We start from the raw sequence: 12,704 nt of genomic DNA, 5'->3' as shown, positions 1-12,704 counted from the left end.
TAAGATTAAAAAGACTCGACTTGTTTCTGTTTAGGTGTAGTGACGGAGGCTCACGGCTAAGCTACACTAGCAAAAGTATGGCTTCACAACAGGAAAACAATACATGAATTACTTTCTCCACCAGGGGAAGTACGACTGTCATTCACGCAGTGTTAACTCAACGTGAGCTGTCTCTCCTGGTCTCTCTGAACGTGGGGTTGGATTTGTTTCGGTGCAGGTATCCTTGACTCTCGCAAATTCTGGAGATATTTTGAAATTCAATAATAAATAGTAGAATGGTTCCAATGACATCAAATTACTTGAGGAGATTCCTATCATGAGAGAATGCTTCAGGCGTTTCATTGTGATTGTTCTCACCCTAACCACAGCAGGGCCGCGGTCTCCCTGCTAAGAAACTCCTGTCAAAGTTACCTTTCCACTCAGCACCTGACCAAACATCATCACATCCCCAAAGCCAGGTTGAGTGCTGTGAACATGAGTGTTTGGCTCCCTCTGCCTGCAGGCTGGGATGGTGCTTCTGCCTTGTTTTCATTGTCAGAAGAGTTTATTGTTTGAAATATTTGGATTTTCCACCGTTGGTTTATTTAAAGACTCTAATCTGTCAGTTTAGGCTGCGGGGACGTTGTGGTGGGAACTCCGTCTCTGCCATTTAACCCTGACCTGTGCAAGGACTGTTGTTGGACCAAAACTAATCTCTACAATTCTACAATTCTACAATTCTACAATTCTACAATTCTACAATTTCATTTAGCAGACGCTTTTGTCCAAAGCGACGTACAACACAAGCAAGAATTTAGACCTAATTAAGGAAAAGTCCATAGGAAGCGCAACAGTGCTTCAGTTGTGATTTGGTCACAGGTACTGCCATCTAGTGGCAGAAGAAGTGTCGCCCCCCCCTCCCTTTTTTTGTTTTTTTGACAGACATACAACATGACACAACCCAGTTAGTGCTACATAGTCATTAAGTGCTGGGTCTTGGACCCTCTGACTGATTCTACCCCAAAGAGGAGCAGAGTCAGGTTCAGTGCCTCGGTGCTCTCTGAACAATTGAGTCTTCAATTGTCTCTTAAAAGTAGAAAGGGACTCAGCAGAACGCACAGAGTTCGGTAGTTGGTTCCACCATTTGGGAACAACAGAAGAGAAGAGTCTGGCTAGAGATTTGGAGCAGCGCTGGGCTGGAAGCACCAGGCGTCTTTGGCATGCAGAGCGTAGTGGGCGAGAAGGAGAGTAGACCTGGATCAGGGATTCCAGGTAGGCTGGAGCCGTTCTTGTGATTGTTTTGTGAGCCAAGAGAAGTGCCTTGAATTTGATCCTGGCTGCCACTGGAAGCCAGTGAAGAGAAACCAGCAGCGGGGTGACATGTGCCCTTTTGGGCTGGTTGAAGACCAGACGTGCTGCTGCATTCTGGATCATCTGCAGAGGCTTGAATGAGCCTGCAGGGAGGCCTGCCAGAAGAGAGTTGCAGTAGTCAATGCGTGAGATGACAAGAGCCTGAACCAGAATCTGTGTGGTCTGTTGGGTCAGGAAGGGTCTGATCTTCCTGATGTTGTAGAGGGCATAACGGCAAGACCGAGAAACTGAGGCCACATGAACCTTAAAGGTCAGCTGGTCATCAATCATGACACCCAGGTTTCTGGCTGAGTTTGTGGGCACAAGTAGGCTCGAGTCAAGTTGGACAGTGACCTGAGGCTGAACAGATGGACATCTCAGGTTGATGTCTGGCCTGTGATTGACATCCCTGACTTTTATCTCTGTGTTCTCACTTTGATGTTGGCAGCTCTGTCTTCAGTCTCTGACTCTGATCTCAGTCATTCTGCCTGTCATCTCAGTGCAGTGCTTTGTTCTGGTGCCATCCAGTTGCCTTTGATCCCCCCACACAGAGTACAGGATCCAGGATCTGGTGTCCCCCCAGAATCACCATCCGCAAGGTGCACCTGGACAGCTGATCGGACATTTCTGTCCTCACAAAAGGAACTGTGAAGACAACAATCGGCCTTTTGTCCTGGCCAGACCTCGGGACTGCCTGGCTCTTCAGACCGGTGCTCTGACAGGTGGAGTGCTATGTATTACCGCCCCCTTTGGTGGCTCGGTGTTGCAGGGGGACGTCCCTCAGCCGCCCCCCCCCCCCCCCCCCCCCTCGCAGGGCTGGGCTGTGCTGTACTGGGGGAGGCTGGTTGTTTTGCTGAGGTGGAGATATCTGTCCTGCTGCTGGTGCTCCGCTGTTCGAGCTGCAGGCGAACGAGCAGCGACGAGGAAACCCTTCACCCGGAACCTCGAGTGGTGCCAACGATCTGCTGCATCGAGCGAGACGAGCCCGGGAACGGCAAACATGAAATGGATGTTCAAAGAGGATCACTCCTTGGGTAAGGGGGGGGGGGACACTGAGCGGAGTGTTGATCCCTCCGGGGTGAGCGGACTCGGGTCAGCGGCGGCGAGCGCCTCCGTCGGGCCCGGCCCTCGGGCTTCAGCCTGTCAGCGAGCAGCAGGTCGAGCTGTGAATGTTACCGCCAGCCTACTCAGAGACCTGCTCTGCTTCGTCTTGTATTAAACGCCAGCGCTGTGTTTACTGTCTCCCCTCGACGACCCTCGCTTGCTGCTGCGGGCTGAGCGGCTCAACAACATCATCCTGCCCCCAAGAACTTTCGACGGCCGCACGGCAAGCATGCAGCCGGCCTCTTTGTGCCGTTCGACCTGATTATGAGTGCCTGTCGGCCGAGGGCCGGAGCTCTGGTGGGAGGAGGGAGCTGGTTCAGGTAGAGCATTTGCAGGCCTGCAGCTGGCCTTTACTGCTCTACATAACCACTTTCTACTTGACAGCTACGAGTGTTGTCACCAAACTACTGACCGGGTACTGGGAGGAATGCCCCAAATGCCCCTGTGTTACATCACGAGCCAAGGAGACGGTCGAAAGTCGAGTTACTGACTTTAAAATGTGATTTAAATGGTCGTTTCCATGTTAGCGAGCAGAGCTAGCATGACACACAGGTAGCAGCCTCTTCCTAGGACAAAGTTTGGGTAATAATCAACTAAAGTGGTATCAAATTAAGACTGTAGCTCCTGTTTCCCCTGAGTTGTTATTGTCAGAGCCAAAACTACATTACCCAGAATCCTCTTGTGCTTCCTGTGAGAGGGAGGATGGCTGGCGCCCCACACCAGCGAGGCTAAACTAGTTACTGTCACCAAATACAAATACAATTAACGTTAATTTAACAACATTTCGACTGATTTTTAGTTATTGACGTATTAGTTGATTTAATGTGCTTTGTTTTGTGGTTAACAAGCGTGACAATTATCTGAAGGTGACGTGTTTGGGGCGCTCCCTCAAAAAAAGATCAAAGGAGGCAACTGGACTCTCCTCTTGTAGGTGAAGACGTTTCGTCTCTCATCCAAGAAGCTTCTTCAGTCTAAAGGTCTGGTGGGAAGTATCAGGTATACAACCACCCGTGGGGGTGGTGGCAAAGAAAACAAATGGTCGTCAGGCCAGAACAAGAGGCTCATCAGGTGGTGATGTGAGTCGTTGGCCTCAGTTTCAGGTCATTACCCTCCCAGCCCTCTTAGGAGGGTCGTTCAGGTCACCTGAATGAAGGCGTGACAACTGGCTGCACCTCCTGGGGACGATCTGAGGACGGCATTGTAGGTGGGTGACAGGCGGTGTCTGAGGCCCCTCCTCTGTTCAAAGGTGGACGTTCTAGTTTGACATGAACGGCTTCTTTCACCCCTCTTTCAAACCTTCTGTCCTCCCTGGCGAGAACGCGCACCTTGTGGTCTTCAAAGGAGTACCCCTTCCCCTTGAGGTGGAGGTGGACTGCTGAGTCCTGGCCTGTGGTTGTGGCCCTCCTGTGTGGCGCCATGCGTTTGAGGCGCGTATCTGTTTGTTATCCTGGACCCAAGCAAACATGAAGCGCTGCACAAGGAGTTATTCTGAGCAGCGCAGGTATTGCACAAGTGATACTTTTGTTATTGCTATTTATGTGACTTACTTGAATATTTTCATTTTGAAAGTTTTAGTTTGAAATTCCTTTTTTTTCTTGATTATCATTCATTTGCATACATTTTTCTTGACAAGCAGACGTGGAGATTTGAGAGAGAACAGTGATTGGCATTGAATGGATTTGTAGTATAATTAATAGATTCCGTTTTTCTTCTTTTAGAAACCTGTAATTTGCTACTCTAAATCAAACTGGAGCCTCTACACTTCTTTGATGAGTTGATTTTTCTGTTGAAAGACGATCAGTCGCCATCCACTGCAATAAATGTGTTTATTTTGGTGTTGCAGTTTCTTGGATAAGTCCTCTAAACAAGCCTGCCACCTCGTGTGACATCATAAGCTGGTTTTTCATTTGATGACGAGGTGAAATGTTGTTAAAGTTTAAAGACATTTGAGGAAATGGTACCCAAACTACCTCTTTTTCCTTTTTAGAAAATATCTTTGTCATGTGACCCTTCATGTAATTAGAACTGACATAGAAACCTAGTGTTTATCTTTGGAAGCAGGGCCCTCGGTCATCAAGAGTCACAGCCATATTATGTGACAGTAAAGTCATCAGTTGAACTGTCGAGGACGCCGGCTGAGCTCAGGTTGGCAGCTTAAGCTGCCTTGCTGAGTACCTGGACCGCCAGGTGTGCTGGACTGATCTGTCCTGGGTGTGTTGGGATCCAGCACAGCTACACAACCCTGATCCTTGTCCATCACTCCTGGCCTCTAGAGAAGAGGAAGTGTTACTCAGGAACACATCTGACGACTAACACAACTCTTTCTTTCTGTCCTGCAGAACATCGATGCATAGAATCAGCAAAAATCCGCAACAAGTACCCTGACAGGGTCCCGGTGAGTGGCAGCCAACCGAGTCCAGCTGGGGCTCTGGTGTTCTGGTCGTAATGCTGTGATTTCTGCCTCTGTGTGGGCTGCCAGGTGATTGTGGAGAAAGTGTCTGGATCTCAGATAGTGGACATCGACAAGAGGAAGTACCTGGTCCCCTCTGACATCACCGTGGCCCAGTTCATGTGGATCATCAGGAAACGCATCCAGCTGCCGTCGGAGAAGGCCATCTTCCTGTTTGTGGACAAGACGGTCCCTCAGTCCAGGTCAGGACCAGATCACTGGAGCAGCGTCTTTCATGGTCCAGCTCAGGTGTCTCTATGTGCTGCTTAGGGCTGCTGCACGATTTGGAAGAAAGAGACGCAGTTTGATTATTGCATACAATATTGTGAGAATATACACAAACAGTACCTGAGTTTCCTCACGAGACAGACGTACACGAAGCGAGTAGCGGTGTGACGCCCCCCCCAACTCCGACATAGAAACCTCCAGAAGCACAGGACGAGTACATCAATAAACATTTATGCTGAGCATAGTGATGCTTGAGTACATTCAGTTAGATAAACATGGTAGTAAGTAGTAATACAGTACTACTACAATAACTTCCTGTTTTTTCTGCTACTGTTCCAACTGTAGAACAGGTTGTGGGTCACAAACTGCATTCAGGTCACATTGACTGTCTAATATCAGCAGCAGAAGCTCAGTGCCAAGACTGAGTTACTGTGCTGAACCAGAATCCTGGATCAAGATTCTGGTGAAAAACTGGGCAGCCCAGTAGATGTGGGGTAGTGTTTCAGTGAACACCAGACCAAACATGGGGAGGCGTTCATGTCTTTAGACTTCATGCTTCATTTAACAGAACAATTACATCAACAACACAGTAGTAGTAGTAGTAGTAGTAGTAGTAGGAGTAGAAGTAGCAGTAGTAGTAGTAGTAGTAGTAGTAGTGACAGCAGCAGTAGTAGTAGTAGTAGCAGCAGCAGCAGCAGTAGTAGTAGCAGTAGTAGTAGTAGTAGTAGCAGCAGCAGTAGTAGTAGTAGCAGTAGTAGTAGTAGCAGTAGTAGTAGTAGTAGTGACAGCAGCAGTAGTAGTAGCAGCAGCAGCAGCAGTAGTAGTAGTAGCAGTAGTAGTAGTAGTAGTAGCAGCAGTAGTAGTAGTAGCAGTAGTAGTAGGAGTAGAAGTAGCAGTAGTAGTAGTAGTAGTAGTAGTAGTGACAGCAGCAGTAGTAGTAGTAGTAGTAGCAGCAGCAGCAGCAGTAGTAGTAGTAGCAGTAGTAGTAGTAGTAGTAGCAGCAGTAGTAGTAGTAGCAGTAGTAGTAGTAGCAGTAGTAGTAGTAGTAGTAGTAGCAGTAGTAGTAGCAGTAGTAGTAGTAGTAGCAGCAGTAGTAGTAGTAGTAGTAGTAGCAGTAGTAGTAGCAGTAGCAGCAGCAGTAGTAGTAGTAGTAGTAGTAGCAGTAGTAGTAGCAGTAGCAGCAGTAGTAGTAGTAGTAGTAGTAGCAGTAGTAGTAGTAGTAGCAGCAGTAGTAGTAGTAGTAGTAGTAGCAGTAGTAGTAGCAGTAGCAGCAGCAGTAGTAGTAGTAGTAGCAGTAGTAGTAGCAGTAGTAGCAGTAGCAGCAGTAGTAGTAGTAGTAGTAGTAGTAGCAGTAGTAGTAGCAGTAGCAGCAGCAGTAGTAGTAGTAGTAGTAGTAGCAGTAGTAGTAGCAGTAGCAGCAGTAGTAGTAGTAGTAGTAGTAGTAGTAGCAGTAGTAGTAGCAGTAGCAGCAGTAGTAGTAGTAGTAGTAGTAGTAGCAGTAGTAGCAGCAGTAGCAGTGGTGTATTAGCACTCACTGAAACCTGGGTGCAGCAAGATGAGTGTGTTAGTTTAAATGAATCTTCCCCTCCTGGTTACATTAACTACCATGTACCTCGCACCACTGGCAGAGGAGGAGGAGCTGCAATCTATCAGTCAAATTTGCTCATTAACCCTCCACCTAATTGTTCATTAATTCATTTGAGAGCCTGACTGTCAGCTTCTCCCTCCCAGACTGGAAAGCAGAGAAACCACTCTTACTTGCTGGGGTGTACCGTCCTCCTGCACCTTATTCTGAGTTCTTAGAAGAACTCCCTGACTTTCTGTCTAACTTGGCATTGAACTCAGACAAAGTCATTCTAGTGGGTGACTTTAACATCCATGTGGACGTCAATGATGATTGTCTGGCCACTGCGTTTAAGTCGCTTCTTGATTCTGTTGGCTTCTGTCAGAGGGTAAACAAACCCACTCACACTTTTAATCACATCCTTGATTTAGTGCTCACTTATGGAATAGAAGCTGACCTCATCATAGTTCTTCCTCAGAACCCCGTCTTGTCTGATCACTCCTTAATTACATTTGAATTTACTTTAACAAATTATATCCTACCTGGGAAAAAGTCCCGCTTCAGTAGATGTCTATCTGACACTGCTGTTTCTAGATTTAGGAGCTTATTCCAGCAGAGCTTGCTGCCACACCTTGTAGTGATATAATGGGAAGTTATGCTGATTTCACCCCCACCCAGGTGGACTATCTTGTGGACAGCACTGCAGCAGCACTCCTTGGGACACTTGATGCCATAGCTCCCCTGAAGAAGAAGGTTATCAACCAGAAAAGAATAGTTCCCTGGTACAGCCCAGAGCTGCGTGCCTTAAAACAGAAGACCAGACAACTGGGAAGGAAGACACATTCCAGCCAGCACGAGGAAGTCCGCCAAGCCTGGAAGGAGAGTTTATTAATATATAAAAAGAACTCCGTAATGCTAGAAGCGCTTACTACTCGTCCCTGATAGAAAAGAATAAGAACAACCCCAGGTTCCTCTTCAGCACCGTGGGCAGGCTCACCAAGAACCATAGTGCTGTTGAGCCATGCATCCCCCAACTCTCAGCAGTAACGACTTCCTTTCTTTCTTTACTGAAAAGATTGTGAATATTAGAACGAAGATTGCCAGTAATGGAGGACAGACTACAGTCCCCATAGAAGCACCTCCCAGACTTGGTGCTCACTTGGACAGCTTCTCCCCCATCGACCTGTCAGAATTAACTTCTGCAGTCACTTCCTCCAAGTCAGCCACTTGTCTGCTGGATCCCATCCCAACAAGCCTCCTTAAGATGCCTTCCCTCTAGTCAACACTTCTATATTAAATCAAATGAATCTTTCCTTAGTCACAGGTTATGAGCCACAGGCCTTTAAGGTGGCTGTCATCAACCCTTTACTTAAAAAACCTTCTCTTGACCCAGATGTGTTAGCCAACTATAGGCCAATATCCAACCTCCCTACATCTCCAAGATCCTTGAGAAGGTTGTCCTGGAGCAGCTACATGAACATCTGCACAGCAACGAGCTCTTTGAAGCCTTCCAGTCTGGATTCAGGGAACACCATAGCACTGAACCAGCACTGGTCAGAGTCTCTAATGATCTTCTTACAGCTTCAGACAGAGGTCTCGTCTCTGTCCTTTTGCACCTCAGTGCTGCATTTGACACCATCGACCACAGCATCCTGCTACAGAGACTAGACCATGAAAGTGGGATTAAAGGACCTGTCCTAAAATGGTTTAAGTCCTACTTATCTGACAGGTTTCAGTTTGTTAATGTTAATAATGACCATTCAGAGTACAGCAGAGTCACATATGGTGGACCACAGGGTTCAGTTTTAGGACCGATTCTCTTCACTCTTTACATGCTCCCATTAGGTGACATAATCCAGAAGCACTCGATCAACTTCCACTGTTATGAGGATGACACACAACTCTACTGGTCGATGGAGCCAGACGACACAAGCCAGTTTACTAATCTGGAAGACTGCCTGAAAGACATGAAATCCTGGATGTCCTCTAACTTCTTAATGCTCAATTCAGATCAAACTGAGGTCATCATGTTTGGACCTGAACCCCTCAGGGACACCTCTCTAACCAGATCACTACTCTAGATGGCATCACCCTAACTTTGAGTACAACTGCAAGGAACCTTGGGGTCATTTTTGACCAGGACCTTTCCTTCAGCTCCCACATAAATCATGTGACCAGGACCGCCTTCTTCCACCTGCAGTATCACTAAGATTAGGAATATCCTTTCCCAGAGTGATGCTGAAAAACTGGTGCATGCATTTATCACTTCTAGGCTGGACTACTGCAACTCTCTCCTGTCAGGATGTCCTAAATACTCTCTAAAGAGTCTCCAGCTGGTCCAGAACGCTGCAGCCAGGGTTCTGACAGGAGTTAAGAAGAGAGAACACATCTCTCCACTTTAGCTTCTCTCCTTCCTGTAGGATCTAGAATCCACTTCAAAATCCTTCTGCTGACTCATCAGGCTCTCAATGATGAAGCTCCATCCTATTTGAAAGAACTCATTAGTCCCTACTGTCCTACCAGAGCTCTCCGCTCCCAGAATGCAGGTCTGTTAGTGATTCCCAGTATCTCTAAACCAGACTGGGAGGTAGAGCCTTCAGGTACCGGTTCCTCTACTGTGAAACCAGCATCTCTCCATGGGTCAGAGAGGCAGACACTCTGACTACTTTTAAGTCCAGGCTTAAGACTTTCCTTTATGACAGATTACCATTACTTGTTGCACTTTGTAGTTTGGCCTTGGTGTCTCGCAGTCTCTCTGTGTTTCCACAGATCCACCAGAGCTCCAACTGCCGCCTGATTAGGAGTAGTAGTAGCAGCAGCAGTAGTAGCAGCAGTAGCAGCAGCAGTAGTAGCAGCAGCAGCAGCAGTAGTAGTAGCAGCAGCAGTAGTAGCAGCAGCAGCAGCAGTAGTATTAGTAGCAGCAGCAGCAGCAGTAGTAGCAGCAGCAGCAGCAGTAGTAGCAGCAGCAGCAGCAGCAGCAGCAGCAGCAGTAGCAGCAGCAGCAGCAGCAGCAGCAGCAGCAGTCGCAGCAGCAGCTGCAGCAGTAGTAGTAGTAGTAGTAGTAGTAGCAGCAGCAGCAGCAGTAGTAGCAGCAGCAGCAGTAGTAGTAGTAGAAGAAGTAGCAGCAGCAGTCGTAGTAGTAGCAGCAGCAGCAGTCGTAGTAGTAGCAGCAGCAGCAGTAGTAGCAGCAGCAGCAGCAGCAGTAGTAGCAGCAGCAGCAGCAGTAGTAGTAGCAGCAGCAGCAGCAGCAGCAGTAGTAGTAGCAGCAGCAGCAGCAGCAGCAGCAGCAGCAGTAGTAGTAGTAGTAGCAGCAGCAGTAGTAGTATTAGCAGCAGCAGTAGCAGCAGCAGCAGCAGCAGCAGCAGCAGCAGCAGTAGTAGCAGCAGCAGCAGCAGCAGTAGTAGTAGCAGCAGCAGCAGCAGCAGTAGTAGTAGCAGCAGCAGCAGTAGCAGCAGCAGCAGCAGCAGTAGTAGTAGCAGCAGCAGCAGTAGCAGCAGCAGTAGTAGTAGCAGCAGTAGTAGTAGTAGCAGCAGCAGCAGTAGCAGTAGTAGTAGCAGCAGTAGCAGCAGCAGTAGTAGCAGCAGCAGCAGCAGTAGTAGTAGCAGCAGCAGTAGTAGCAGCAGCAGCAGCAGTAGTATTAGTAGCAGCAGCAGTAGTAGTAGCAGCAGCAGCAGCAGCAGTAGTAGCAGCAGCAGCAGTAGCAGCAGCAGCAGCAGCAGCAGCAGTCGCAGCAGCAGCTGCAGCAGTAGTAGTAGTAGTAGTAGTAGTAGCAGCAGCAGCAGCAGTAGTAGCAGCAGCAGCAGCAGTAGTAGTAGTAGAAGAAGTAGCAGCAGCAGTCGTAGTAGTAGCAGCAGCAGCAGTCGTAGTAGTAGCAGCAGCAGCAGTAGTAGCAGCAGCAGCAGCAGCAGTAGTAGCAGCAGCAGCAGCAGTAGTAGTAGCAGCAGCAGCAGCAGCAGCAGTAGTAGTAGCAGCAGTAGTAGCAGCAGCAGCAGCAGCAGCAGCAGCAGCAGTAGTAGTAGTAGTAGCAGCAGCAGTAGTAGTATTAGCAGCAGCAGTAGTAGCAGCAGCAGCAGCAGCAGCAGCAGCAGCAGTAGCAGCAGCAGCAGCAGCAGTAGTAGCAGCAGCAGTAGTATTAGTAGCAGCAGCAGCAGTAGTAGTAGTAGTAGTAGTAGAAGAAGTACCAGCAGCAGCAGCAGCAGTAGTAGGGTGCCGCACCATGTTTTGAATTGCTAATGATCAACTTTTCATGCTTTAATGAATGTTTGTTATGATCTTTTTTTATCTTTATCATTTATCATCAGTTTTTATCATTTGTCATCATCATGTTTTAAATTGATTGTGATAAATGATAAAAAGATAATCACAAACATTCCTTAATGCATGAAAAGTTGATGTGTTAATGTGACTGTCACTTTGGCTTGACTGGCATCCGGTGGCAGTGTGCTACTCCACCAGAAGGTGGCGGTAATGCACCTAACCAGGGTCCCTGCAGGTTGTGTGCCAGTATGGCTGTCAGAGATGTCTCAGACTATTCTAAGGAGTGTTAAAGTGGAACCTGCAGGAACCCTGCTCAGAGCTGTCCGTCGTCCACCACTCCAGCAGCAACGGAACGTCCTGCTCCAGCAAGCTAACTCCTGCTACCCCCTCCCTCCACGACACCTCCTCCCTGTGCTCGCTGTCCAAACCTGCAGAAACTCCAGTCGTCACATTTTTAGGATCAAATAATCTGATAAGACGTCTGTTCATCCACAAGCTGGCAGTAGATGGGACGGTGCTCTGATGAGACTTGGACACTGAGGGGGGCTCAGCAGTGGGACGAGAGGAGGCAGACGGACGCATCCTGGACATTTATTAACCAAAATGTGCAGGAACCAAACAGCGTCCCGACCCTCACGTCTGGGGACTGCGCTGTCGGTACGCGGCCAGGCCGCTCCGATCGGGATGTTCCATTGATCAATGAAAGCAGTACCTGCTGTTAGCGACTGCTGAGGTTATTTGAAGATGTCAGTTTGTCATGTAGCTTATATTTGTTTCACATTTCTAGCCCACTGTTACATTCAGAGATGAGGAAGTATCATTAAGTGATCAGCTGATCTACTCTGTTAGAGCCCATATTGGCCGGTATTGATCGGCCGATCGATCGGAGCACCCTGAATAAGCTTGTCAAGCCTGACTTGTGCCGTTATCTGTGATGGAGAGAAAGCTGAATCATGTGACCCAGCTGACCTGCAGCGTGTCTCCGCTTGGACATGCTGCCGCTGACGAGTGTCTCCTCTGTTTCAGCATCACCATGGGACAGCTCTACGAGAAAGAGAGGGACGAGGACGGCTTTTTATACGTGGCGTACAGCGGAGAAAACACCTTTGGTTTTTAAAGCATGCCGCACCTGCAGAGCCACCCGGCCTCACTGACACCCACCACATCTAATCACAGCCCTCAATCGGCCCCTGGAGAAAACCGTGGGAAACCCCAGAGAGAGCCAGTGACATGACGGCAACAGAAAGATTGACTGAGAGGCCGCCTGACTGGAGCGGATCCATACGTTCACCGCCGTGTTTGTGGCACCCGTCCGTCTCGTTCCTAGGTTCAGTTGTGTGTAGTGTGTTAACTCCATTCTTTGTGTTGATGTTGTGATTTCAAGTTTGTTTTCCTTCTTTTAAGACGTGTGTGTGAATGGTTTGCTTTCTTCTTGAAGACGATATTTAAAAGAATTGTAATTTAATTATTTGAGGGTAAGGTAGCTGGATGACCTAACCAATAAAAATGTTAAAATTAAACCACGTGGGGTTTTAGTTTTCCTGTTTGTTTCATAAAGAGTGTGTGTGTGTGTGTGTGTGTGTTTGTGGGGGGGGGGGGGGGGGGTCATTGGTCAGCCACTACACTACGGCAGCTGCAAAGCTTAACCAGTAGGGGGCAGTAGGTGCTCATACTACAGTGTGTGGAGCTCCCACGCTGTACTAAAATGTCAGGAGCAGAGTTCCTCACCAACTCCAAGATTTACACACAAACTTTGGTTTTCTGCTGAAGACA

General features: G+C 48.1%; 1 protein-coding gene across 1 annotated transcript; it reads left to right on the top strand.

Moving 5' to 3' along the window:
* The first annotated feature begins 2,144 nt into the window (after nucleotides 1-2,144).
* On the top strand, nucleotides 2,145-12,446 carry LOC147268876 (gamma-aminobutyric acid receptor-associated protein-like 2). The gene is made up of 4 exons (XM_086223946.1): nucleotides 2,145-2,363; nucleotides 4,773-4,828; nucleotides 4,913-5,085; nucleotides 11,958-12,446. The coding sequence occupies exons 1-4, from the start codon at nucleotides 2,330-2,332 to the stop codon at nucleotides 12,046-12,048; spliced, it is 354 nt and encodes a 117-aa protein (XP_086080072.1). The 5' UTR covers nucleotides 2,145-2,329; the 3' UTR covers nucleotides 12,049-12,446.
* Nucleotides 12,447-12,704: the final 258 nt, after the last annotated feature.

Source organism: Aulostomus chinensis, chromosome 2, assembly GCF_037954235.1.
Source record: "Aulostomus chinensis isolate RoL2024-O1b breed Wild chromosome 2, RoL_Achi_v1.0, whole genome shotgun sequence".
Taxonomy (NCBI): domain Eukaryota; kingdom Metazoa; phylum Chordata; class Actinopteri; order Syngnathiformes; family Aulostomidae; genus Aulostomus; species Aulostomus chinensis.
The sequence above is the reverse complement of the archived record's forward strand: the minus strand, read 5'-3'. Positions and strand labels throughout refer to the sequence as shown.